The sequence below is a fragment of the Channa argus genome, chromosome 18 (assembly GCF_033026475.1).
Source record: "Channa argus isolate prfri chromosome 18, Channa argus male v1.0, whole genome shotgun sequence".
NCBI lineage: Eukaryota > Metazoa > Chordata > Actinopteri > Anabantiformes > Channidae > Channa > Channa argus.
In genome coordinates, this window is record NC_090214.1 from 12,182,386 (window position 1) to 12,210,349 (window position 27,964).

The 27,964-nt window shown below is 37.4% G+C and overlaps 2 protein-coding genes across 5 annotated transcripts in view; one reads left to right on the plus strand and one right to left on the minus strand.

Moving 5' to 3' along the window:
* jak2a (Janus kinase 2a) overlaps window positions 1–21,520 on the minus strand; it is a 36,421-nt gene extending 14,901 nt beyond the window's left edge. The window contains exons 1-7 of one of the 2 annotated variants that reach the window (XM_067483456.1): window positions 21,190–21,520; window positions 6,521–6,805; window positions 2,329–2,452; window positions 2,069–2,189; window positions 1,339–1,484; window positions 607–901; window positions 305–424 (exon numbers count right to left, since the gene is read on the minus strand). In XM_067483456.1, coding sequence (XP_067339557.1) covers window positions 305–424; window positions 607–901; window positions 1,339–1,484; window positions 2,069–2,189; window positions 2,329–2,452; window positions 6,521–6,782 — 1,068 coding nt within the window. In that variant the 5' untranslated portion in view covers window positions 6,783–6,805; window positions 21,190–21,520. The remainder of the gene's footprint in view (window positions 1–304; window positions 425–606; window positions 902–1,338; window positions 1,485–2,068; window positions 2,190–2,328; window positions 2,453–6,520; window positions 6,806–21,189) is intronic. The other variant, XM_067483457.1, reaches the window with a different exon arrangement.
* A 158-nt stretch (window positions 21,521–21,678) lies between these two features.
* On the plus strand, window positions 21,679–27,359 carry LOC137103287 (zinc finger and BTB domain-containing protein 26-like). 3 transcript variants are annotated; one of them, XM_067483459.1, is made up of 4 exons: window positions 21,679–21,834; window positions 23,846–23,953; window positions 24,648–24,966; window positions 25,375–27,359. In XM_067483459.1, the coding sequence occupies exons 3-4, from the start codon at window positions 24,658–24,660 to the stop codon at window positions 26,512–26,514; spliced, it is 1,449 nt and encodes a 482-aa protein (XP_067339560.1). In that variant the 5' UTR covers window positions 21,679–21,834; window positions 23,846–23,953; window positions 24,648–24,657; the 3' UTR covers window positions 26,515–27,359. The 3 variants fall into 3 exon arrangements, with proteins under 3 accessions (XP_067339560.1, XP_067339561.1, XP_067339559.1); XM_067483460.1 differs by lacking the exon at window positions 23,846–23,953 and having other exon boundaries at window positions 21,680–21,834; XM_067483458.1 differs by lacking the exon at window positions 21,679–21,834 and having other exon boundaries at window positions 21,854–23,953.
* Window positions 27,360–27,964: the final 605 nt, after the last annotated feature.

Here is a 27,964-nt window from a genome sequence, read left to right on the forward strand (position 1 = left end):
CTAATTTGAAAAATTATTTTAGACATTGATTTAATGTACATATAACAAATTTTAAAGAAAGATACAATAAATCAGTGTTTCCGTAATTAAAACTAATTTGTTCAGCATTGCCCTGTAACTCATTTGCTGGTCAAATTACATGTATTTAATACATGTTTAGATGATGTAACAGGGCAGTTTAGCACTTTGCTTTAACAAGTATGAGGTCAATAGAAAACACTTCCCATTTTGATATTAATAAATCAAAGCAAAAGAGGTATTAATCTTACTGTGACAGCAGCACATAAAGTAGAGTGTACTATACCAGGATCTGGTTGTCCTGCCTGGTTAGAGTAACTATGCGACTCTCCGCAGAACCTTCCTTACTGGCCTGTTTGATGCTAATGTCAATCATCTCTGGGAAGTCACAGTATGTCTGCAGGTCCTGGTGACACAAAAGTACAAAATATTTGACATTTATATTGGGTGAAGAAGCATGCACACACATTGTTGTTACTAGCACCCTTATCCAACTCCTAGAGCTCCATCTATTGGTAAAAATTAATCATGACTGTTTGTGTACAAATGCATTGCCATGGTAATATGAACCAATCTCCTGGTCCTCACCTCTTCTGCTCCCTCCTCCTCTTTCCCTTTTGACCACTGGATTCCCTTGTTGCCCATGACAACAATGGTAACATTGTGTGCTGAGAGGTCAGTCACTTGAAAGCGCTCAGAGTAGAGAGATGGCAGCAGCATCTCCAGGCTCATCAAATATTTGAGCTTGAGGCTACACACTGTGGCCTTGCATTCGTTGAACTGCTGAATGAACCTTCTGAACCGATAGCGAATCCTCTTCCGAGTCAAAATGTTATATTCCTGGATGCGGCTTCGCATGCATTTTGGAAGGAAGGACTTATAGCTAAATGGTCAGGGGACCAGGGTTAGGTGGAGTCACAGAGGGAATGAAGGAACAAGTAAAGAGTAAAGATGGGGAATAGAGGGAGAAGGGAAAGAATAAAACACGGTTAAAGAGCATATACTATATAGAATACATTTAGAGTGCTATGCCACCTTAAAGTAGAATCAGTCACACACATAATGCAACCATCTTGATGCTTTAAGCGTTCCAAAGATCATAGAACTCACACCGCTTTCAAATCATTGTTCAGAAGCTGTTCCACATGCACACATAACAGCATTTTACATTATATTTGCAATAGACTGTGCAGCAGGTATATCAGATTAAAAACAATTTTTTGACAATAAAAAAAAAAAATTTTTACTTTCCCGATTCTAAAATTGTCCTTATTGTCAATATTCACTGAATAATTAAAGTACCCCTCTAGTACATGGTACCTGGTATCGTTGTAGATGTCTACAGGTGACTGGCCACTCTCTTTAGCTAGCCTCATCATGTCCAGTACTGCCATGCCAAGACACTCTTCCTGGGACTCGTGGCTTAATGGAATTTGAACCCAGTCATTAAGAAAATCACTACGCCACTGCAGGAGGCAAAAAACAAAAGCAAAAGAAACACAAAATGCATCAGATGGATAAAAGAAACAAGAAAAAGTGAGTGAATGAAGCGATACATGTGGAGTAGGAGGGAAATCATAAATTAATATAACAAGTGAGCGAGCCATGGTTTCCTTTATTCAAAAAGTGTATTTTAAATTCCTTTTATTCCTTTTTACTAAATATATTAAACGCACCACAAATGCACAGATCGAGACAAACATAGCAAAAAGAACCCTGACATACACTTGTTCCTCATTTTTTCTTCTTTAACACTTACTACCCCACTTCCTGTTTTCTCAACTTGTGCAAAACAATGGGCTGAAATGACAGACATATTGCCAGTAGGTTAGAAAGACAGAGAAATTAGCACATTTAATCTGTCCTCTACCACACCCAACATTTCTGCTTATCATTTTATTAACAAAAGCTAAGTAGGAAAGAGAAAGTAAGTGATGGAATTTAAAAATGGTGCATTGGTCTTGAACATGCTGTTCCCTGGTTGAACCCAGAACAAAAAAAAGCAATTTTTTTTTAAAAAAACCTACACAGAAGAAATAAAACGACTAACCTGAAAAAACAGGTATGCCATGACAGAATCATCCTTCACAGGGCTCTCCATCCCTTTGGACACACCATAACGATGGGCATAGAATGAATTGCTGTTGTTATACCAGCCAGGAAAATAGTATCTGGCAAGAAGAGGAGACAGTGGAAAATTAGAGCAAAAGGAATCAAACATAAAAACAACGCATGAAAAATGTGGGGGGGAGGGGGAAGAAAAATTACAAACATAAAGAAACAAGAAAACATACAAAAATATCCATCTACCTGATTCTAAAGAGCAGTTTCTCACTGGCTGATTGCTGCAGTTTAAAGATGTGATTAGGAGGGAACCATATTTGGTCACTCTCCCTCATCAGGCCAAACAAGTTGCAGTACACTGGAGCAACCCCTGGAGAGACAGACAAAAGTAACCTTTTCCGAAGGAAAGATTCAAAAGAAAAAGAGTCTCTGTATTTTCAAAGACCAACTGTATTTTGTGCTACTCTCTTACATCACCTGTCCCCAATTTTCCGTTTCATGATGCACAAAATGTTTATTAGGCAACAGATCTGGACCAGTCAAGGACAAGCACTGTGTCTATGAAGCCATGCAGTTGTGGGGATGGCACTGTTCTGATGAAATATCCACTGACTTTTGGGGAAAGGATGTGATGGCAGCAGCTCTCTCTTTAAAATCGGTCTGCCAACGAACGGTCTGCCAACGAACGACATCTGGTGGTCCCAGCACCGCATAGAAGACACCAAGCAAAACTGTTCAGCGCAATGATCCCACGATGGTGGAACGAGCTACCAAACGCTGCACGCTCAGCTGATTCTCTCCCAATATTCAAAAACTGCTGAAAACTGAACTCTTCCGCATCTTCCTATGCATTTAAATCTTTAAAAAAAAACAAAAAAAAAAACATTTCTGCTCTCTTGCACTTGTATCTCGTGAACACTTTTCTGATAGGACTTTGCTTTGATGTTTTCTCCTTGACTTAGATTTTTGCTTGCCTTGTACCTCACTTGTAAGTCGCTTTGGATAAAAGCGTCTGCTAAATGACTAAATGTAAATGTTTAAAATCCTAATACATGCATTCACTCTGGTAGTACTTTCACACACAAATGCAAGTCACTCACACTTTTCACAAAGGGAGACAAACGAACCGCAAAAAAGTAAACATGTCTGACCACTAAAGACATTCCACTGTCTTTCATGCCATGTGACATGAGTTTCACGTTGCATTTCTGGATGCAGACTGTTATACTCTCCTTGTGGCTATATTCATCACAGTATTTTAACAGTTTGTCAGGAATTCTCTCATGAGGGCTCAAAAGGTCACACGTTCAACAGCTTGTTTTGGCCCCTTGCATTTATGGAGTCAGATTTCTTCAGTGTCCCTAATGGGTAAAATACCTAAACTCTATGCAATGTTTTAACTGATTAACAAATCTATTATGAAGTTTGACACAAAATGGTAAGCTGATATAAGACCTGTTGGCAAGTACCCAGCTAATTTTGGAATCATCCACAACAACATCCAGTGGCAACTGAATATAAGTTATAACTTTAAGTTGGTCAGTGAAAAGGCTGAAAAGCTTTTCTTTGTACTTTTCAATTTATCAAATCACAGATTTTAGTTTTTACTGCATTGTAGAAAAAGTTTGATATCCCTATAAAGACAGTACAGGCTCTTTTCTTCTGGCATATTAACTTACAGAAGACTGAATCTGATTAGCAGTCAGAAACAGTTTTCCATTTAGTAAATCCATAAATAAAGAACATGTTGCCTATAAAAAAAATAAATAATAATTGTCCAATATTTAGATATAAACAAAGCCGTACATGTCATGTCTTGAATGTTTACAAACCCACAGGCAAAGCTTGTGCTTTCATATCACACTAGACTGCAAGTAGGTGTGCTTTGACACATGATGACCACCAGTTAATTTTTCCAGTAAACCAGTAGTGTGGTTTATGACCTCTTTCGCATTTAAAAAGCTAATAAGGATGATGACAAACAGAGGCCAACAATCTCAGTGTGGATGACTTTTACCACTTAACCCACATCTTTATTTTTGTTTTGGAACATTCCCACTGAGATGTTTAATCGTTTGGGCCAAGTAGGTCATTAGCTGACATAAAAATGTCTTTGTACTAAACAGAGGAGGCACGCACAAGAGTGAAGCAATGGTGTAAGCATGGCAGAGCTGCGTAAGAGGAAGTATGCTAAACCACGACAGAGGAAGTCAAGTCAAAGAACCAGAAAGCCCTACCTTGTATCTTTATGACAATATCAAATGATAAAGTATGCAGTGCACTACAGGGTAAAGTATTTTGTCTCCACACATTAGCAGGGTTAGCTTAACAATAAACTTCATAGATTTAATGGACACACATTGGCAATATTTGTAGTCTTAAAAAGCCAAATTACTCCAAAGAAGGATGTGGAAATTCTACCTACCCAATTCCAATAACATTAGGGCTGACTGCCAGGAAGGCTAATACATTTGACTGGATTCTGGTGTCAGTGTAACATGGCCAAAACACTGACCTAGATGGTTTGCCTACTATTATACATTTGCATAAAAAGTCTCAAGAGTAATAGAGAAATCATGTAGAACTCTCTTAAGGGGAGTGGGGGAGTAAGAAAAATAGAGGGGAAGTATTAGATGAAATAAAGACCAAAAAAACAAAACAAAAAACACAAAAACAGCGGACACAAAGTGGAAATAAAAGGATAGAGGGAGGGCTTCTGTCTTATCGACTTAAGAGGGAATGGAGCAAGAGAATGTGGCAGAAAAAGATAGTGCTAAAGCAAAGAGGAGAAAACTCTACAGTTGACAACTTCCTGAAATGTGTTTGCTAGAAAGAAGGGCAATAAGCTTGTCAGAATGGTGTAGTTCTCTTTACACACAATAAACAGTAGTTTGGGTCTTACACCAGAACTTTGCATCTCAATTATTCAGGAATTCCTTAAATATATTGGTATGAATTTGATGTTACAACACCAAAACAGAAGTGAATGAATGCTGAAAACACTGAAAGAGTTTTCCATGCAAGACAAGTGAGGAAATGGGTGATTCTGACTGGTGCTAACTAGATGTCCAATCCAACCTGATACCAAGTATTGGTATTGGCGCTATTTCAGGCATATTTGAAACAATTGTTATTGGCCAAATTAAAGTAAAAACAATTTTAATCCATATTTAGTTTTACTGTGCTGTAGTAAGCGGACAAAGGCTCTGAGAACTTAGAAATAACACTGAGTCTACACTTTGTTGAAACCGCTAACTTGACTCCCTAACTGTGGCTTAGTAATTTTGTGTGTCCTAATCTTATCTTTTTAGGCTTCTTAAATGCAAGACAAACAAATACATATAAATATAAACAAATAGCATACAATCAATACAACTTGTACCGCAAATATAATTGTAATTTATAATTGTAATAATAATAATATAATTTTTTTATCTAAAGTATATGAATCAATATATTAAAGAAAAATAAAACCTGGATTACGACATCCCTATTTTTGTTTTGCTCCCCTGTTTTTACAGTATATCATAATGACATAACTTTTAGAGGGCACAAGGATAAAGAAGTCTTTTGGCATATGATACATATTTATCAGAAGGAGACAGGAGCTGCATTCTCAAACAGATAAAACTTAATCCGCTCCACATGAAAAACTAGAAGTGAAAATGGCATTCACACAAACAGTAAATGCTTGTGAACTTCATATCAGCCAGTCAATTTGATTCCTATATTTACCTCTGTCAATGTACTGACTCAGAGACTACTCCAAATTTATTGAAGTGAACAAAACCGACCCAGAGTTTTGTAGATACACAGGAGACAAGGAGGAAAGAAAACAACACAAAATGCCCTAATACGGTGGTGGGTCACCATAAGTCACTAGAATAAGTTCAGTGCGCTTGCCATAGACTCTGAAATGTACCAGAGGCATAAACAACATTCTTATAAAATATATTCCCTCATTTGGTGTGGGAATGTCTGTATTCATTCAAGATATTGCCTTAAGGGTCTGTAAAAACCATATTCTCTCATATTGATAAGACATGAGATTTAGTGTATATTTGCTTTTTTATTTTCTGGTGTATGAAACTCAACCACAGGTTTTATAGACTACAGACAGAGTATATTTATAGACAGCTGCATACAATTTTCTATTAATATATTTTCAATGTAGCAAAAATTGTCCCAGTACTTTAAAATATTTTTTAATTTGAATTCTTTATATTTTTCTTTTTTTTTTTAAACTACACCCCTATATTTGCATTGTTTTTCATTTCCACAATGTTTTCTGCTATACTTCATTCATATTTTATTTTTTAATCATGTAAAGTCCATATTAAACTGATGCTGGTCTGCAACAGAATTTCATTTGAATAAACTATATATATTGTGTGTGGTGTGGTGGAGAGATTAAAACTGAAATCCTCTTGTGACTCACCGCATGCTTTCGCAGCAATGATGCACAGTTCTTCTGCTACATACTCCCCAGGTGGAAACCTCAAAACACTTTCTGTAGTACTGGCCGCAGTTCCTTCTCCATCTTTCCCCGCATAGTAAAGGTGGACAGTAAGGCAAGTGGTATCTATGTCCTGTTTGGGGTTAAGTTCTGCGGCTGGGTCAAGGTCAGGGAGAACACCATTAGGATGTGGTGCAGCACTGGACAAGGGTGGGTCCATGTCTGTCAGCAGAAGACAGGCCATGTGCCGTTTAAGCCAACATCCACCTATTATAGGAGAAAGGAGAAAAACGCAAGATATGGTAAGAGAGATGGGTGACTTCTTCAGGGTGTTCCTTACTTCTTGCTTAGGGACACCTGGGATAGGCTCCAGCCCCTGCAACACTGAAATGGATAAGCAGTAAGAGATAATGGAACAATGGATGGAAAGGATAAATCATAGGGAGAGAAACAGGCAGGTTCAAGATCAACTTTAGTGCTTAAAAATAAACCGAAACTGTTTTCTGCATTTGATATGAATATGTCACACTCCTTATATGTAAATGAATACATGAACCTTTTTATTCAACTTGCTTGCAGAGGTGTTAACTAAGTGCATTTACTCAACTAATGTACTCAAGCTACTTTTATTTCAATTCAAATTTTGTATTTTTACTCATCCATTTATTTTACATCTGTACTTACTTTTTGCACATTATGTTTTTTAATACAAAATCGAAATACTAACAAATTACGATGTATTATTATGGATTATGGACCTGTGTATTAAAATGGTTAAAAATCACCTCAAACATTACCAGCTGTGCCATTTTTGTTCCATAATCTCTGTCCAGCTTATTCCTGCTAACCCATATCATAATATACAGAGCTTTTCTTATGATATGATAAGGGGCATCTTACTAGTTAAATATCTGAATTTTATACATTACTGAAATTTATATACTATTTCAAGGCTTGCCAAATCCTTAAAACTAAGATGATGTACGGTTATTATTGCAAAGTGGAAATCTAAGTTTACTGTCACAAATTTATTAACATGCTAAACCAACATGGTGGACATACTGGCTTAATATCAGCAGTAAGGATGTGGCTTGATTGGTTCTTACCAAATCTGAATCCAGTTCCAAATCTGCTTATGGAATTTAAATCCTCTTGAACCCCTTATGAAATTGGTTCAGGTAGGTTTGAGGATTAAAAACATATGTTAATTGGAATAAATAACAATTGCACTAAATTAAATGTTTTGTAAACAAGATACAGTTAACATTACCTGAAGGAATGTTAACTGTTAAATGTTAACCTCCTCTGTACAAATTCACAGGGAGCTGAGCAAGATCAGGACTGTGTTTAATCATCATTCTTATTTCTATGCTTATCTTTGAGACTTTGGTAAAGATCAGATCACATTTCATGACCAATTGTTCGGGAAAACCAGGAAACTGCAAACAGTGACATTACTTTTTATTGCAACTTTACTGTATGTAAGAGGGTTTGGCATACAGTAAACTGTAATTTGGGAATAAATAGTTAATCCAATAGGGTGCAATGACAAAGCTGCAATATACATGACACAGGATTTGTGCTATTTTTGCAAAAAGTGGCATTGTGTTGTTCTGAATTTCCTGAGTTTTATTCTTAAGAATTCTGCATTGGTTACTGTGCTAGAGTTCAGGGTTAAACTCCATTTACCCAAATTAAATTCCTGCCAGATATTAGCACAAAAAAAAAACTGTCATAAATCAAACCTTAATGTGCTAGCTGTGAGTTTTAACACTAGGGGAATTCTATTTTTCTTGGAGACGGCAGCCCTAAGTTTTGTTTTGCTTTTCTTTTGGTTTTTTTTGGAGAGCTAATATGTGCATGTTACGCTAGAGCAACTCACTAAAGGCATAGAAACAATGTCATACAACTGTCTTATTTCAAGTTTCTTTTCAAGCTAAATATTATCAGCATAGATACAGACAAGGCACAATAAGCCAGTCACTACGTGACTTCTATAAAAACACAGAACAGAAAGCTTTATCATATGATAAACACAGAAAGTTTTGTGTTCTGGCTGACCCAGGGCAAATAAAAGCATAACAAGGGCTCTACATTAAATTCAATTCAATTCAATTCAACTTCATTTATATAGCGCCAATTCACAACAAAGTCATCTCAGGGCACTTTACAGAATAAAGTCAAGATTATAAAGATGTATAAAGAGAACCCAACAATTCCCCCTGGAGCATGCCATAGGCAACAGTGGAGAGGAAAACCTCCCTTTAACGGAAGAAACTACCAGCAGAACCAGGCTCAGGGTGTACGGCCATCGGCCTCGACCGGTTGGGGTGAGTGGAAAGGGGAGAGAGAAAAGAGCTGAGCAACAAAAAGCAACAACAAAACATCGGGCAGATTGGTAGGACCAGTAGCTGCACGCTGGAAGACACAAAGCTTCAAAGTCAGGGACACCTGCAGAAAGGGACAGAGAGAGGGGGACAGAGAAGGACAAAGACAACTACGGGAGAGAACACAAAGAGTTAATGACATACAGTGGTGACAATTGCAGGGTGAGAGGAGAGGAGAGATGGTCAAAAGGAGGAAGGGAGCTCAGTGCATCGGGGGGTGGGTCCCCCAGCAGTCTAGGCCTATGGCAGCATAACTATAACTAACTATGTGCTTTATTAAAGAGGAAGGTTTTAAGCCTGGACTTTAAAGTAGAGAGGGTGTCTGCTTCCCGAATCTGAACTGGGAGCTGGTTCCACAAGAGAGGAGCTTAATAGCTAAAGGCTCTACCTCCCATTCTACGTTTGGAAATTCTGGGAACCACAAGTAATTCTGCATTCTGAGAGCGAAGGGGTCTACTGTTAGACAGGGGGGGTCTACTGGGATGATATGGTGCTATGAGATCTTCTATATATGAAGGAGCCTGACCATTCAGAGCTTTATATGTAAGAAGCAGGGTACATAGCCTGTTTCTAAAGATTAAAGAGGTCTTAGAATGGCTGCTCTAACATGATGATTGCCAACCAACCTAATTCCACTTGTATGTTAGTAAAAGACTTAACTATTCTAACTTACAAAATAAAAATAAATATTTTTTTAATTTAGAGGTTGCTTAATTCAAAACTATAACACAAATGCAAATGTTGGCAAGCAAATTCCATGCAATGTTTAACAGGGTGAAGAAGAAGATGAAAAATATAAAATGAGCTGCAGGTGAAAAACTATCCAAACTACTCTTTTGGTTTACAACCCCCCAGCAGGTGAGGCTGAAGGTTACTGATGTTAATTAGCTAAAAACCTTTGAAGGAAGCTAGGAGGAGGTTCAGCAGAACACTGCCACCAGTTTGTTAGTGTTTTTACACACCCAAAACGTTTATCATGAAGCCGTCAGTCAGAGAGTCAGACCTCTTCCTTGCTGGCTCTTATCAGAACCTTGGTGATAGTTGAGGCCAGAGCTATCAGCTAAGCCACATTTTGCCTATAATGGCTGCTTTGCTCCACTGCTGGCTAGTCATGCCCCCTCTTTAATTTCCATCGACATTTTGCTTAACAATTAACTCCTGAGCTTCCTTTGAAATTTATTTCACATTTTATTTTGATTTATTTGAAAAACTAAAATCAATAGCATCTAAATCATTTTGGAGAAACTGTGATTGCAGCACAATTAGACAATGACCATGTAATGATACTTAAAACATCATTAAGGCTGCAATTTATGAGTCCCTCCACCCCTCCAGCTATAACCTCTGGAACAACTAGAAAAGAGAGTTCACTGAGAGACTGTCTCACAAATAGATTTCATTCCTTAAATTTCTTCACCTCATTATAGGTTAGATCAGTGAAATTATTTCTGTCAACAGAGAAAGTGCAGATACTTCAAATATCCCTTTTCCACATTGAAATTTTCAAGCATGTCACATTAGACAACTCAAATGTAACAAAAACAAGTTTAGCGGGACCACAGAATAAAACGTTATCATTAGCAACATGTCCCTCTTATTGAAACATTTGCAATACTACCATAATTTAAACTAAGTTGACTACTATTCAATCGATGTAATATCCAATGAATACACCACACAATCACAACGACCCACCCACATTATGTCAACTGCATTTTGGACAAAGTCAGGTTTTAGAGTTTTGGTTCATTAATCTTTTGCATTCAGAAAGTATAGAGAGCGTTTAACCTTTGTAATGTTACAGCGTTATTTTAAAATGGATCAAATTCATTACTTTTCTCAAAATTCTATAGACAATACCCTATAATGACAACGTGAAAGAAGTTTGTTTGAAATCTTTACAAATGTTTTAAAAAAATAAAATAAAATTCACATGTACGTAAGTATTCACCACCTTTGCTCAATTCTTTGTTGAAGCACCTTTACCACCAATTACGGGCCAAGTTTGTATGTATGAGGCTACAAGCTTGGCACAACTATTTTTGGGCAGTTTCTCCCATTTTTCTTTGCAGTATCTTTCAATCTCCATCGGGTTGGATAGCGAGCCTCGGTGCACAGCCCTTTTCAGATCTCTCCAGAGATGTTCAATTAGGTTCAAGTCTGGGCTCTGGTTGGGCCCCTCAAGGACACTCCAAGAGTTGTCCCGTAGCTTGGGTGTGTGCTTAGGGTCATTGTCCTGTTGAAAGATGAACCGTTTCCCCACTGTGAGGTCCAGAGCACTCTGGAACAGGTTTTCATCAAGGATGTCTCTGTATATTGCTGCTTTACCTCGATCCTGACTACTCTCCCAGTTCTTGCCGTTCCCCACAGCATTATGCTGCCACCAATCTTTGTTTGATCAGACCAGAGATTTTGTTTCTCATGTTCGGAGAGTCCTTTAGGTGGGCTTACATGTGCATTTTACTGAGGAGTCGTTTCCATTTGGGCACTCTTCGATACAGGCCTAATTGGTGGAGTGCTGCAGAGATTGTTGTTTTTCTGGAAAGTTCTCCTCTCTCCACAGAGAAATGCTGGACCTCTTCCAGAGTGACCATAGGATTCTTGATCATCCCCCTGTCTAAGGCCCATCTCTCTCAATGGCCCAGTTTGGCCAGCTGGCCCGCTGTAGGAAGAGTCCTGGTGGTTTCAAACTTCTTCCATTTACAGATGATGGAGGACACTGTGCTCATTCGGACCTTCAATGCTGCAAATATTTTTCTGTACCTTGATACAATCCTGTCTTGGAGGTTTACAAACATCAAAGACTCATGGCTTGGTTTGTGCTCTGACATAACTATATTGAATTTCTTTTGTATGAAGCATTGTGGAAGTACAAATAATGACTATTGACAAAACACAACCACCACACAAAATTATGTGGTGTTATGCCTTAGTTGGGACTCAAAAGTATGTTCAAATAAACAAGATTGGAGGAGGGATATAACGTTATAGTGGGATGAAAGCTGCAATGAGTTTTTGCACTGATATAAAACACTAAGCTTCGCATTTGCAAATCTAACACATTAAAACAACATCTAACGCACCCAGCTTAGTGCTAGCAAGATCATGGTGTGGTGAAAATCTGCTCATGATCTCCCTGCAGATAAAAAAAAAAAATAATAATAATTCAAAGTTTTATAAACAAGAGTGGTGTAAAAATCATGCGTGAGGAAATGTAAAGCTCCAGATCAGTCCAAAGAAACTAAATACTATCAGTGCTGCCAAAGGTTTCTTGAGTGATATTAGCTCTGTAAGCTAATTTGGCATTGTCTCATATGGCCTTGTGGAGGCCAATAACAATAGCTTTTGACCAAGGCTGAGTTCTCTAGAAAAAAATGTGAAACCTCCTAAAAAAATACCTAAATGGGGAACAATGGTAGAACAAACCCTGGGTGTTTACTTTTTGATGCGTTTCCATGGTACCAAGGAAGGTGTGGTGAAAACCTCATTACTTGTAAACCCATTTTAACAGTTACTTTATGAAGGGGACAGTGCAGGCAAACTTTGCTGAGTAGAAACTACTCTTGTTCTCCAGGAGGTCCTGAACCCATTTGTCAATAGAGAACACAGCTAACAACAACATTTCGAAAATAAAATAAAAACATATGTTTTTATTGGCAGATGATTATTTCAGACATTTTGCAATAATTATGCTGAAATGTAAAGGACATTATTGATGTAAACTGCAGCACCCATTATTATTATTATCATTGTTATTATTATTGTTATTATTATTATTATTATTATTATTATTATTATTATTATTGTTGTTGTTGTTGATGTTCAATACCAATCTTTCCTAAACTGAGTACAAATACACTTGACTACCTGCTGATATAAAGTACTGATATAAGTGCTAAACTGTTTTAATTTCTAGTTGCTGGACAGTAAAATTCTAAATCCACTGCACCGTTCAGCTGATGAGAGACACTGGCAGACATTGGTTCCTTTCATAAAACAAATGCGGTAACAACCAGGAGCAACATTCACTTAAAAAGAGCAAAAGAAAAGAAAGAAAATAGCTGAACAAAGTACATATTTGAGGTGAGACCATAGATGGAGAGAGACTGACAACACAGAGTCCAGAGAGGAATATAACAGTAAAATAACTTGCGGTAAAAACTGTAGTTACTCACTCAGTTGTCGCCCGTGTCAGTCACAAAGATTAAAAATGTTTAAAATAATTTTGAGATACATGAGAATGACCATAATTCGATCTTCAGATGTTAGCTAAGCATAGCTTTCACTCTTTTTTTTGTGACTTTATCTTAAAACAGATCTAAACATCAGACATTTTTCCACCTTTGGCTACCTGTGGAGGTTGACATGGTATTGGGTATAGCATCCTAAGTTTCACGAGTACCAGGAGTGTCAGACCCTGTGTGATACTGGACGGAATGTCCCTAATTATTATTGTGGCAGGATAAGACTGATTACCATACTGACTAAACCGGATGTTGTTTCATAATGCAAGCAATGGATAAAGCTAAGTGCTGGAGTACACCATTTAACGTGACAGTCTGTGTTAGGATAAAGTCAAGGTGGATGGTTGGGTCAACAAAACACAGTAATCAAACACAGGAGTTTATTTGCCAAGTGAAACTTAAGTCTCCTTTTTCCCCGACTGTCTCACAACTAACCATGTGACAATTTTTGCAGCCATGATGACATACTGTATGTCCTGTACCCTAGAGGAAGTATTTATTTTAACCTAAACCATGATCTTTTTCTAAACCTTACCAAACAGTGACCATCCCATAACCCTAAGTGCATGTTCATTATTGTATATTGTTATGAGTGCCATGAAGGTTTGGTTTATATTGCACCAGTATACTTTTACGGGTGAGAACATAGGAAGAAAAAAACACCTTACAGGACTGTTGAACCTGTATGGTGCTGTAGGTAGTGTACTTAAAATGAGGAGTTAAAAATGCAGGCTTTAGATAGAAGGTGGTGGTGTACACAGTTTGTTAAGAAATCAATCATAAGAGTTTTTGTGTTACTAATCTTGACGTGATCTAAATTCAGCTTTTTTTCATGGTTCAATACTGACTTTAATCTGTCAGTCATAATCAGGTTTTGACAAGTAACCACAGACCTAACTACTGATGTATATGCTATTATTCATGTATCTCTAAAAATGTGACATATGAAAATCCCCTTTTGTTTTTTGATGAAGTACACAAGTGATTTCTTTCTTATGTTCTATTTTTGCATACTAAAAAAGGACATCAATCTTAAAAGGCCAAAAGTAGGCTAGAAAAGTTTACCAAAAACACTGGTGTGACAGTGAGATGTAATCTTTAGTCACTGAGCAAACAGTAAAATAAGAGTGTTATGTCTAAAGTTCATATTGTCCTTTGCTGCTACTGCTCACTCGCTTCCCACTAAACTGATGAAATGCTGTGGTTGTTACAGCATTTTCACACACTTCCCTAAAAGTCTCTACAAAACATAACTGGGCAATGCATGTTCTTTGTGTAATAATTTGAAATCAAGACAATACTCTTAGAAATTAGATTTACTTGTTGTTACTATTACAAAAGGTATAGCCACTTGTAGTAGTGTATTATAATGCAAAGGGTGCTGTATTTTGACATATTCTGTCCTTTTTTATTGATTTAGAAATATACCAGTGTCATGCAGCTTTCCTTTCATGCAAACCACCTTTCATGAAGACCACATGCTTCAGTGTCTGATCACTTAATATTTAAAAATAAATTGTGGCAAAATACCCTATTAGTATGTTTTTCAGAGACACTTCCCATAAAGAGATAGGGATGTCCTAAATCTAGCACCTCTGCATCCCTTAACAGTTCAGATAATTAATGGATAAAAGTTTTTGCATTTAACAAGATTAAGATATCAAAACTGAGAAGAGGAACACACAGGCATTACCTTTCCCTGCTGCAAAGTATGAGCATGATAAAAGGACAGCACTGTGTTTAAAAAAAAAAACATTTTAAAACAAGAAATTAAACTAATGGGAGATTATTAAATAATTTGCCCAAGTGTAAAGAGTTAGTTGCCAACGGTAAAATGTGATGCAAACATTTTCAGTCATTCATGACTAAATGACTGAAAGTCATAAGAGCAGCATACAGTGAATCCAAAAAGAATTCACAATACCTAACTTTTTCTATGTTACAGCCTTATTCCAAAATGGATCAAATTCATTATTTTTCTCAAAATTCTACAAACAATACACCAATGAAAAAAAGAAAGAAGTTCATTTGATATCTTTACAAATTTATAAAAAATGTATACAAGTATTCACAGCCTTGACACTCAAAATCCTCTTTTCACTGATCAACCTTGAGATGTTTCTAAAAGTTGATTGGTGTCTACCCGTGGGAAATTCAAATGATTGGACATGAATTGGAAAAGCATACCCTTGTCTAAATAAAAAGGTCCCACAGTTAACAGTGCATGTAAGAGCACAAACCAAGCCATGAAGCCATGGAATTGTTTGTAGACCTCCGAGACAGGATGATATCAAGGCAAAGATCTGGGGAAGGGCGCAGAAAGATTTCTGCAGCATTGAAGGTCCCAATGACCACAGTGGCCTCCATCAGCCGTAATTGGAAGAAGTTTAAAACCACCAGGACTCCTCCTAGAGCGGGCCTGCCAGCCAAACTGAGCAAACGAGAGAAGGGCCTTAGACAGGGGGATGACCAAGAATCCGATGGTCACTCTGAAAGATCTTCAGCATTTCTCTGTGGAGAGAGGAGAACTTTCCAGAAGAACAAGCATCTCTGCAGCACTCTACCAATTAGGCCTGTATGGAAGAGTGCTGTGATTGGTATGTCCATGGTTCCCTACTGGTGGCTTGCAGTGTGTTTATTTCAGTCGTTTCAGTGATAAAATGTACTGTCCGTGGCTGCATTAACATCTGATCCATTACACAGCTCCTGTCATAATCCTGGGTTTATTTTGCCTTTGTCAGATGATGTGATGGAAATTTGATTTCCTATTGATTGTGTCTCTGTCTCTTTAACGTGGGTCGTGATGAGATTACATTACATGTTTAGTCACCCTGTCTCCTAAAAAGTTCATAAGCAACTAAACCGCAAACTAATTTGAAGGAACCATTTGATATTTGGATTATAGCCCACTGAAACATGCCTTGAATTATGGATTGATACATTTACCTACAGACACGTGAACACTTGTCCATCTCTGTACCCGAGTGGCAAGCTTGTAAAAATGTGTGAGTTCGATTCCAATGTTGTTCCATTAAAGAAAAATGAACAGCGATTACATGATAATACAGCTTTGGTCTTTTCATTATTTATTAAAATATGTTCTCCTCTCTTCGTCTAGTGGTAATCAAAGGTCTACAGATCACCAGTGTTGGACAAACTACACAGATGCTCGTGGTGAAGATTCTGTGCACTGTAAAAGATTGTGTGTAAATACTGTTAAATGTTACCTGAATTACTTGGATTATTTTTTCTTTATCACGGCCTGCGATCATATTTTACTGTGCGTGGTTTTGTCATCAGATTAGCTGGAGCAGCTCCTCCTTTCTCACCTCAACAAATTAACAGTTCAGAAGAATGAATATAACACTCTGTTATTGTAACATTGGGGATCTTCCTTTATACCTGTATACTTGGTTTGCTTTGGTGAGTCAAAGAGGCTGAATGTGCGCTGTCATATCACATTACAGGCACACAGCTGTTAAACCTCCTCTGTCCTTTCAGATGGGGGAAAACACAAACACAGAAACTACTGTAACTATGATTACACCCAGTGTGCTAAAATCTGTCTACATGAACAAATAAATTTTTTTTATCCTTCCTCCCATTTCTGTAACCACACAGTCATATTATTCATCTGTTGTACCAGTAAAGCGCGGTTTATCTTCCGTTTTCTCATCACATTTTTCTTGTTTAGGCTGAATATAATGAGCGTAAAACAGCACTAAAACAAGTCACATTATCAATATAATTTCAATTTTGTTCTTCATTGTTTCTTTGTCAATAGGTTGGGATAATATTTCCTGACTCCACCCAGTCTTGTCCAACTGAATATTTGGTCCAGTATCAAAATAACTTCAGCTGGATAAAGATTGAAAACACCAGCAGGCTACAGTAATTTCCACGTAGTTTTTACAGTTGGGAATATAAAATTATGCATATGATTTAAACTGAACATCGGTAAATCAATGTCATGAGAGTGAGAGGCTTTAAAGAAAAAAAGAAAACCTAGTAAAGCGCATATATTCTCTAGTCTCCCATATAAACACTGAAAGCAGCAGTCATGTCTGAACAGTAATAAAGACTTGAGGCTGTAATTGGTGGTAAAGGTGCTTCAACAAAGTATTAAGTAAACTTTTTTTTATAATAAGTTGGCGAAGATTTCAAACATCTTTCCCGTCATTATGGGGCAACGTTTGCAAAATTTTGAGAAAAATGAATTTGAAAGTTAAAGGTATTTGAAATAAGGCTGTAACATAACAAAATGAGGAAAGACTTAAGTTGTGAATATTTTCTGGAAGCACTGTAAGCATGATGCAAAAGATAAATCAACCAAGTCTCCAGTAAACACAAACTATCATTTCCCATTTCACTTTACTCTAAACCACACCACAGTGTGGGATGTTTTCATTCTCGTGCTCAGATCTAGCTGCAAGTCTTGCTGTGATTTAGCACTCCTAAATCACCAAACATTATTTTGGCAAGTATAACGTGGAAAAAAACAAGTAGCTTTGCTGATGTTACTGATTTCCTCCACTGCACCATATGAAAGCACAGTTCTGTTTACGTGACCTGAATAAAATGTACAGAATGTTATAACATGACCCCTGATGGAAGAAAACTGTACTTTCCCCATAACTGTCTAGATACTGGTGTCACTCATTATGTTGTTCCAGTAAAGATGTAAACAAAAATGGTAAATCTCCACTGCCTACATGAAATGAACATGCCACATTTAACAGCAGAAAAAAACTATATAGACTTGCTTTTAAAACATAAAACAGCATGGAATTACAGGACACTAGTTTACAGTAGCATATGGGAAACCCTTAAACAGAACTATATACTGTATTGACATCTAAGCATAGCTTTTGTGTGATAATTGCTGAGTTAATACTATGTTTACTCCCTTTCCACAGCAGTTCTCTTAACATGGTACACAGTCAATTTAAGAATACATATTAGTATCACTGGTAGAGGATGACTGAACATTTCAAACTATACTTCTTCCCTTCTCAACAGAGCAAACATTAAGAAGCTTAAACTGGAAAATAAACTGACTCTTATTAAGAGAATAAATAACCCGGCTGTTAAAATGAATTAGATCTACAGTATGTATATCATGTGCAGCACAACACAATAAATGTAGACTCAGGTGTCAATTTAGCTGATGAGCTAAAGCTAATGCAGCCTAATACACCTGCTCTGTAATAAACAATACTTTCATAAAGATTATAATGTTCAGGTTTTGTTAAAATTGTTTTAGAGGTGCTGAATAAGTAATGCAGGACAAAGCAATTCCCTACGTCATTGACAAGGTCTAATTAGAGATGTGCACTCTATCCTCAACTTTCAGGTGATGATTCACTTTTATATCAGCGCAGGTTGAAGACATATAAGGAACACTTTTCAGTATTTTACAATATTATTTTACAGTAATACAAATAACGGCATACAAAACTACAGTAAAGTTGAATCAACAAGGCTACTTCTCCAAAACAGACCAACAAATCAGCCAGGTCAATAAATTTTTTGACAACAAACTGTTGTTTACAAATGTCAAAAACATGTTTGAGAAAATTTAGAAACAACATGCTCCACATATTACCAAATTTAAGGGATACTTATTAAAAATTATGTTTAGCAGAGATTTCTCAATTCCATAGATCACTATTAGTTTCCATATATGCTAAATAGCATGGCTCAGATCAAAATCTTTTTTAACATAAATGGAACAATACAATCCCCATGAAGATAGGTTTTATATCATCTAGTTACTGCAATTGTATTGAAATGGGTTAATGTTATAGTTTCATTTTCTCAATTAGCCACTTCATTGTATTTGTCTAAATAATGAAAAGTGACTAAACTCCCAAAGCCCAATGGAGCCCACCAAGATTTATTAACTTGGCGTTCTATATTCAACCAAAAATCCAAATAAAGTCACTTCTTTAGAATATTTATATGTTACAATAGTTTACCATAAAATGCAGTTGAGTGCATAATTTTGCAAAACCTCTTACTTTGAAATGGCACAATGAGTAAAACAAAAAAATATAAATATATAAATCAACATAATATTTAATGTACATTTAGCTAGTACAACTTCATATCAGAAGTAACTGTCAACGAATTTATAAAAAGTTATAGTTATAGTTAATCATATAATTGAAAATGTTTGAATACACCCTTTATTAATTGTTCTCCAGTAAGTTACATGCCCTAACTTTGCCTTTATATCCTCCTCCAACATTTTTTGTATACGCTCTGAGCAGTGTATGCATCCTTTCAGGTGCATTTTAGCCTGTTCTTCATGCATAATTGTTCCATGATTAGACCAGATTGCTTTGTTGTCTGCCATGTCCAGCCACCATATCTTGAAATGTACTAGTCTTAAAAAACAAACAAACAGATTTTCAATTGCATTTAAGTCGGGAGACTGGAGAGGTCATGGCGAAATGTTTGTCGCCATGACCTGCGAAAAACAGGTCTGCCTCTTGACTGCCTCTTCAATCTTAGCTTCTTAACTGGTGGTGGGAGTCTGTCCTTTAAAATCTTCCTCCCTTTCATTTTATGCAAGGAGAATTTGTTTTACCTCACCACACACCTGTTTAAATTATCACCACATAACATATAAGTTATAGAAACAAGGTTATGATGAAATGCTTCTTGGCATACCTCGAGCATGATGCCTTTTGTCTAGAAGTAAGCAATGGGTTCCTGTGCTTTTTTTTCCTGAAACAGTCGAGATTTGTTCAGGCTACACACTGAAAATGCATTTATTCCAAGGATGTTGTAGGCTCTCTGCTTTTTGATTTGGATTCTAACATAGCTCTTGAGCAAATTTTCTAGCCCCTCTTTCAATTATTTTACTTGTTTTTCTTCTGTTTTGTTGCTAAACTGTTCAAGACTGTCCCTGGAGATCTACACACTTGCCAGTTTTAGGTGTAAGCTAAATTTAACACACATGGTGTCACTCATCAAGTATCGGGAGTTGACAGTCTTTTTTGAAGACACCTGAATTTTACATATTAAAAAGGTAATTGTCCAGAGGGTTTATCAAGGGGGATACAAACTTTTGCACTGATATAATTGTAATTATTTTAGTATAACTTTTTTTTAATATACTACTTGACTATTTCTGCTCCTTGTGAAGATGAAGGAATAGTTGTACTAGCTGAATGTGCATCAAATATTAGGTTGATTTTTTTTTTTTATCTTTGTGACATTTTTGCATAAGGAAATGCAAACATTATACTCAACTGTAGCATATGACAAAGCAAAGTCTTCAGACATTATTTTAAAAGTGTAAAAAATGAGATGGGTGGAGCTCTAGTGTACTTAACTTGTACTTTACTTACTGTAAAACGAATTTCGACAAACTTAAACATTGCAGTTTTAGCCATTACTGCTAGGATGAATGCATAGATTTTCATGTCACTTCCATAAATGATAGTTTGGGGACTGAATTCGGGACACTGGGGAGGGTTGCGTCAGGAAGGACATCCGGAGTAATAACTGTGCCAAATCAACATGTGGACAATGGTCCGCTGTGGCGACCCTGAACTCACAGGATAAGAAGAAAGGACAAAAGATAAATAAAATAAAGGATATCACAGTGCGTTTAGCTGAAAGCACCTCCAGCTGAAATAATACGAAGGGGCTTTTCAGTTATCATGATTTGGCTCCGTCCTCCAGGTTACATAATTTGAATTTATAATCTTCTCCGAGTGATGCCATCTGAAATGTCTTATATTCGGGTGGGGGGGTGTAACACGTTCACTCCCCAAACTACAGCAAGCAAGTTGAAAGTCGTCCTAATATTTCACAATCTAATGACAGGAGGTATTTATATGAATGTGAGGTTTCGGTCTTCTGCCCGACACATTTTTACTGAACTTTACAGAGACAAAGTGCAGTAAGTCATGTAACATATGGCATTAAAGTGAGCTAAACAAACGGTTTACATCGTCTCGCTATGCTAACTTTCCAGTATTGACCGCTAAAATGCACACAAACTTACTCAGTCTGTTGTCCTCTGAAGTACAGTTACTGCTTGACTTTTTTAAGAGGTGGGCCGGTCTTTGTAGTCCAGCAGCCCCAGCCCGGGGACACGGCCTTAGCTTCACTAGGTAAAGACACAGACCTAGCTAACGACTTTAGTAGTTGACGCTAGCTGCCACCAAAGTACAGTTTCTTGGTTATTTGCCCGTCACCCGTCATTCCGTGGCCGCTCACATCCTCTCCTCGGTTAAACGATTACGCTCGACTTCGACCGCTCCGCAACTTTAAACTAGTTCATAGTTTTCTGCTCGACGGGACGCTTGGGCTTCAGTAGCTCACCAACACTGAACAGACTCCTGTTACGAGGCGAGGTAGCGTTAGATGATGATGATGGTGGTGTTGGTGGTGATGATGATGATGATGATGATGAGGGCGGAGCAAAGCAAGAGACGTCCACACTGACTCACCGACTCAAGGTTTGCTTCTTCCGTGTTGTACACCCAAGTATTTTCTTCTTTAGTAATCCCAGTGTTCCAGAACAAATGCAATATACTTTTACAGCAGTAAACGAGAGAATATCTTTAAAAAAAGAAATCTGTAAGTCTTTCAACGGGCAGGTCTGGGAACACTTCTTCACAAACTGAAATTAAAGTGATGTTTTGTGGTGAGTTACTGCTTTAAATGCTAAACTTGTGACTTGTCCATGGCCTGCTGTTGTACTGTTAAACTGAATAATATGATCCAAGTCTGCCTTCCACTACTGGTGATATTTACTCTGCATAAGTACATCTTGTGCTACATCTAAGTACTTTTACTTTGTTCTACAGTGTAGTGGGTCCAGGGGGAACTGAACAACAGTCCAGCTTTTTTGTGTTGCTGCTGTATATCTGCTTTATATATCTCAAAGGTTGTAAGCACACAGGGGCAAATAGAAATATATATAATCTGATGATGATATCATATATATGATGTATTTAAAAAAAATACTCCAGCTTCATCATTTCATCATTTATTTTGAATTTGCTATCATTTTCCAAGTTAGCACTTTCTTGACACCTTACGCAAATCTGCCAAGTTAAAAATGTAAATTTTTGCCACTTTGTAAGTGTCCCACCATGACAGATGGACTTTGTGTGAATATATCACACACATTCATTAAGTTACATTTCTTTATACTTTTAATAAACTTTCTGATGATATGTCTGTGTATGTCAGGGAGGACGTTATGTATATGTTGTGTAAGTAAAGGATGTATTTTTTCCATTTTATCATTGTACCAGTAATAAAAACAAAGACTCTATATGACAGCATCAAACTGAAAAACCTGTACTGTTTACAAACAGTGATGAAATAGGTGGATAAATATAGATTTGAATAAGAGATATCAAATTCCTCTAAATCTCTTCCAGGTAAATAGTCTGACTAGTTCTCACTACTGTATAATTATGCATTTGTAATGGAGTGGTGAAATCAGGACACATATATAATTACTGGAGTTCTTTTCATTTTATCTCATTATTCTGCCAATAACTTAGCCCCACATTGTTTTCTATACACATATACCTTACTACTAATATTGTACTATTTTTATGTTCTATTTTGTCCTGCATTTTCATTGAAATGGTGTGTTCCCACTAATCCCAAGTGAGGCTAAACTGAAAAGTAAATGTAAACTGTCATTGCTCAGTCATCCAATATAATCTAGTATTAGGGCCGTATGTTGCACTTAAATATCAGCTTACTGTAAGGTAGCTTTACATCATGTTTTGGACACTGTGCTACAACTCTGCTCCAATAAAAGCACTTTAAGAAAACACACCCTACAGCAGCCCTTGGGCGGTTTGGCAACTACATGTTCATAACGTAATATTAGCATTGGAAAGGATGAGATTCACTAAAAGTTTGTTTTGGGCTTTTTGTCTTGTCACAACTAGTCAAGCCCTAACTAGCCATAACATACCAAGCTCTTTTTTTTTTTCGTTTATTTGAACGTATATAAAGTGCTGATAACCCTAAGAATCTATGAAAATATTCAAGAAACCTTTTTAAATGCTCTCTCACCACTGCTGTATCAGTGCTGGCATGCAACTGTAGATCTACAGTGCGTACTAATAAAAGCAGTAGAATACATGTCACATTTAACCACAAACACAATTTCTTTTAAGACTTGCAGGGGTAAAGTTTTGACTTCTAGCTTCCAGAAAGGCTCACAAAGAAACAATATACTGACAGTTGTGAGGAGACCTTTTACCAGCTCGCAATTTTTTATTTTTATTTTTTTCCAAGAGTGGGCTCTATAGTGTGCAGGCACACATTTTTACTGTCGTGTGAGCATTATCACCACCATGCGGTGGGTTTTTAGCATTGCACCCATTTTTGGCAATTGAATTACACTACTGGTCCTATTTAACCAGTTCGAATGTGACATGCTTAAGATCATCATATAGGTATGATCGCAGGACTGCTCTGTACTAATGCATAAACCTTGGTGAAATAAAGGCACGGAAGGGGTTAAATAATCCACGCGGCCCTGCGCAGCACATACTGCTGCACAAATTTAGGATCCTCAGCAGAAAGCTGCAGGATGTCAGATGAACGTATCCTCACTGGGGAGATATGCAGCTCAGCCTCCTCTATTTGTGATTCATTACCTGCTTTTTTGCTTTTACCATCAGTGGTTCAACTGAGGCAAAACGCAGATAGGGACTTCAGTGCTCGATTTTCAACCAGCTTTTTTTATCTTTATTATCGGCTCCATTCCTCATCGTCGTGTGCTGTGAAAGGTGGGTCTGATCTGTAGCATATGTTTGTTCTTTGTGTCTGGTATTTTACTGACTGTACGTTTTATCTTCATTGCAGACCAAACCTATCTCGTGATATTGATGGAAATGGCATTTAGGAATTTAGATTCAGCAGCTGGTATTTCTAATGTTGGCCTATCTAGTTTTAGGAGGGGTTCCAAAACTTCTATCAGTTTAAAATTTTGTTCTTGATTACACTGTTCCATTACAAGTATTGGAAAAGGCCCATAACATATGTATGCCCATCGAAAGCAGTCTAATCCTCCCTTTAGTAAGGTGATAAGGTTGGATGTTTGAAAGGATATGATATTTGATTCAATTATATTATAATTTTAAAGATGCTTGCAGTTTGTGTGACTGAACAGCAGAGTTGTTTACAGGTTATGGAGTGGACAAAATAATAAAGCACCTCTCAGCATAATGTAAACAACAACAACTCAAATTACAGCTTGCAAAATGGTCAATTGATTCCACACCTCCCCAAAACTGATTGTTATCGCCTTCATAAAAGGAGAAGTCATTACAGGACTCTAGTATTAGACTAAAATAGTTTTAGTTAAATCTACCTGTTAAAATGAGTGTTTGTTTACTGTATAGACAACTGTAGAAGCGTAAAGCTCAGCATTTCTGCATTACCACTAACACAACTATGTCCAAACAATTTCTTTATACGCAGACAGTCCATCATGTCAAGCTCATCTGATACTCTACAGTTTATTTTCCCTTCCCATGGTGACTCCCTCCTCAGAAAAATGAATAGTCTGAGAGAGGATTACCGCTTCTGTGATATCACACTCCTCCTCGAGAGTCCAGAGGGTCCCACTTTCCAGCCTCTGCATTTCCGTGGTCACAGGGTAGTGCTTGCAGCATCCTCAGACTTCCTACGTGATCAGTTCTTGCTTCACGAAGGCCATGCAGAGCTGAGTGTGAGCATAGTTTCCAGTGTGGAGGTTGGCAGGAGACTGCTCTTGTCCTGCTACACTGGACTCTTAGAGGTACAATATATTGTCTCTTTGAACTCTCATAGTAAACAGAGCAGACTATCTAAAATATAGCCATATCTACATTTTTTTTTAAGTTTCTGTTGTACTGTTCAACCAACATAAAATCGTTGCAAAAGAGGAAGTCAGAATGAAAATATGAAAGAGCAGCATCCCGACTTACAAGAGCAAAACAGAAAGAAAGATCGAACTTAGTGTTACAAGAACAATTGTGGAGGTGTTATGAAAGCAATATAAAATGTTACAAATGACTGAAGCAGTTTTAATTGATGGTTGGTAGTTGTGTTGTTATATGTGTAAACTGCACATGGATATGTGGTATGAGTCTTGGTTAGCTCTTCTTTATTATTAATTCCATACTTTCTTGGTTTCCATTGTACATACTGTATGTTACTGCTGCAGGTCCCTCTGAGAGAGCTGGTGAGCTACCTGACTGCAGCCAGTGCACTGCAGATGAGCCAGGTGGTGGAGAAGTGTGCCCAGGCTGTAACCCAGTACCTCAGTCCCACCCTTGCTTTTTTAAAACTGGAGAGAAACTCAGAAGAGGAGCATGTCCAAAGGTCGGGCAGCAGCTGTCAGGTTGACAGCTTTAAACACCAGGAGGAAGAGTGTGTGGCCCAGCCCAGCACCTGCCCCAAGGAAGAAAGAACTGAGATAGATGGAGCGATGGTGGTTCAGTCCAAGTCAAGGATCAGCCAACGAGCTAAAGTGAATAGTCAAGACTTGAAGGAGGTCAGAGAGGATAGGAGGGTGGTAACAGCTAAAACTGAGCCATCTGAAGATGGTGCGTGTTGTTTAAACGTCACTGAGTCAGAGGAAGGTGAAGGTATCCAGCCTGTTCACACAAACAAGCTATCCTATCAAGTTCACCGCATTAGAGGAGCGCTGAGATGTAAGCTATGCCCTACCACAAGTGTCAGAGGTCATATACCCACAGCATCCAAAGGAAGCTCTGCTCAACATGAAGAGATGGTGGACAGCTCCAAAATACAGCATGAAGAAACAGTAGTAGGGCAAAGAGAGCAGAAGGAAATGTTCTCATTGGCAGCACAGCTTCACGAATGTGGAGACTTGTTGGACACAAATTTATTTTGCCTCTCTAGAGGACATCTGTCAAGGAGTCATTGTTCTGCAGATGAGCTGACTGATGATCCAGACAGCCCATTGGTCCAGAAGCCATACCTATGCAGGAAGTGTGACAGAGTATTTCAGCATCTGGAGAGCTACATGGGGCACTTGAAGGAACACAGACAGTATCTGTGTTTGGTCTGTGGCAAAAGTTTTTCCCAGAAGAGTAACCTGACTTGCCACATAGGTGTCCACACTGGTGTCAAACCTTTCAGATGTCCCCTGTGCCACAAGACATTTTCCCAGAAAGCCACACTGCAAGACCACTTCAATCTGCACACAGGGGACAAGCCCCATAAGTGCACCTATTGTGCTGTGCTCTTTGCACACAAGCCAGGCCTCAGGCGCCATCTGATGGAGACACATGGAAAGGGTGGACAACAACATGCGCTTGAGGAGACTGTGCACTGCTGATGAAGCAGCAGTTTTAGAAAAAGTTTTGTTAATAGAATTGGTCTTTATAAAATCTATATTATTTGGAACTCAAAATAGGTGCCAGAATGTAAAATAAGCAGAATTTGGGGGGTGATGAACATAATGCCTTTGAATTAAAAATGTATCACTACATGTTATATTCATATTTGAAACATTTAGGCAGTGTCTCAGAGCTGCTGCACCCATGTCCTCCTTTGTACATGCTTAGTAATTAAATACAAATACAAGGTAACATTTAGCCAATGGAAGGTAAAAAGCGTCCTTCTGCAGTATTTTCCTGATCTCTGAGAAGGCATGTTATACCGAACAAAACTAGAATCATACTAGATCTGTGTCCAACGTAGTTTTTAATACTGCCGTTTAAATATTTCTAGTTTTAAAGCAATTTCATGGTTTGCTTGTGTCATTCAAGAAATAAGATATATAGATAGATAGATGGATAGATAGACAATTGCTTCACCATTTTCACCACTTAAACTCACAGTGACTGAGCTTTCATTATAAGTGAATGTGTTGTCCTGCATGGCTGAGAGTATTTCACCCCTTCCCTTCACATGTTTCATTTTCTCCTTCTTTTATTCTTTTGTGCCCAGAAATTGAATTGTCATTGTGCATTAAAATAACCAAGGGCCTCTTCCTTAGAAAGAACTTACATGTAGTATAATCACATACATACAGTAAGTGATGGTGAAGTTTCATTTTTCTAAATATAATTCATTCTGTGTGAGCTTGCATTTGTTGAAGGTGTTCTTCCACTGGTGGGAATGTTTAACTGTATGAAATACACTATACCATTGATAAATAAAGCGTTACAGTAAAATGGGCTTCTGTTTTTTATATGAATTATCATTGATTGAGTTTCTAATCAGTTCAACCAAAGAAGCACACTACGTGTACACCAAGAGACTACTGCCAAACTACCGGGGAGGTTGCAGCTTAATCTCCAGCACACAGATGCACAAAAAGACATCTAGGTGTAATTGTGGCAAGTACAATTTGTTTTCTTTAGCAATTGTCTTGATTTAGCCAAGCCAACTTTATTTATAAAGCACTTTAAAAAACAGCAAAAATAAATACAAACACACACGTACATATATGTATATATGTGTGTGTGTATATACACACATACATATACATATATACATGTATGTAATATGTGTATATATATATATAAAGTACTAAAGGATAAAAATAATAAAATACAAATTTATTACAAACATTTTGTGTAAAAATATGGTAAAGCTTTACATGAGGCAGTTTTTAGGATATTTTTTCATTTTCAAGAGGAAACACAAAAACAATGAGGTATTGCTAAATTGTAAAGTGATAAATATATATGTTTATATGTCATAAATATGGATCAGTATCTTTTTCTACTGTAATAATGCACAATGCATCCTTATTGTAGAATCACCTCACTGTTAGGGCC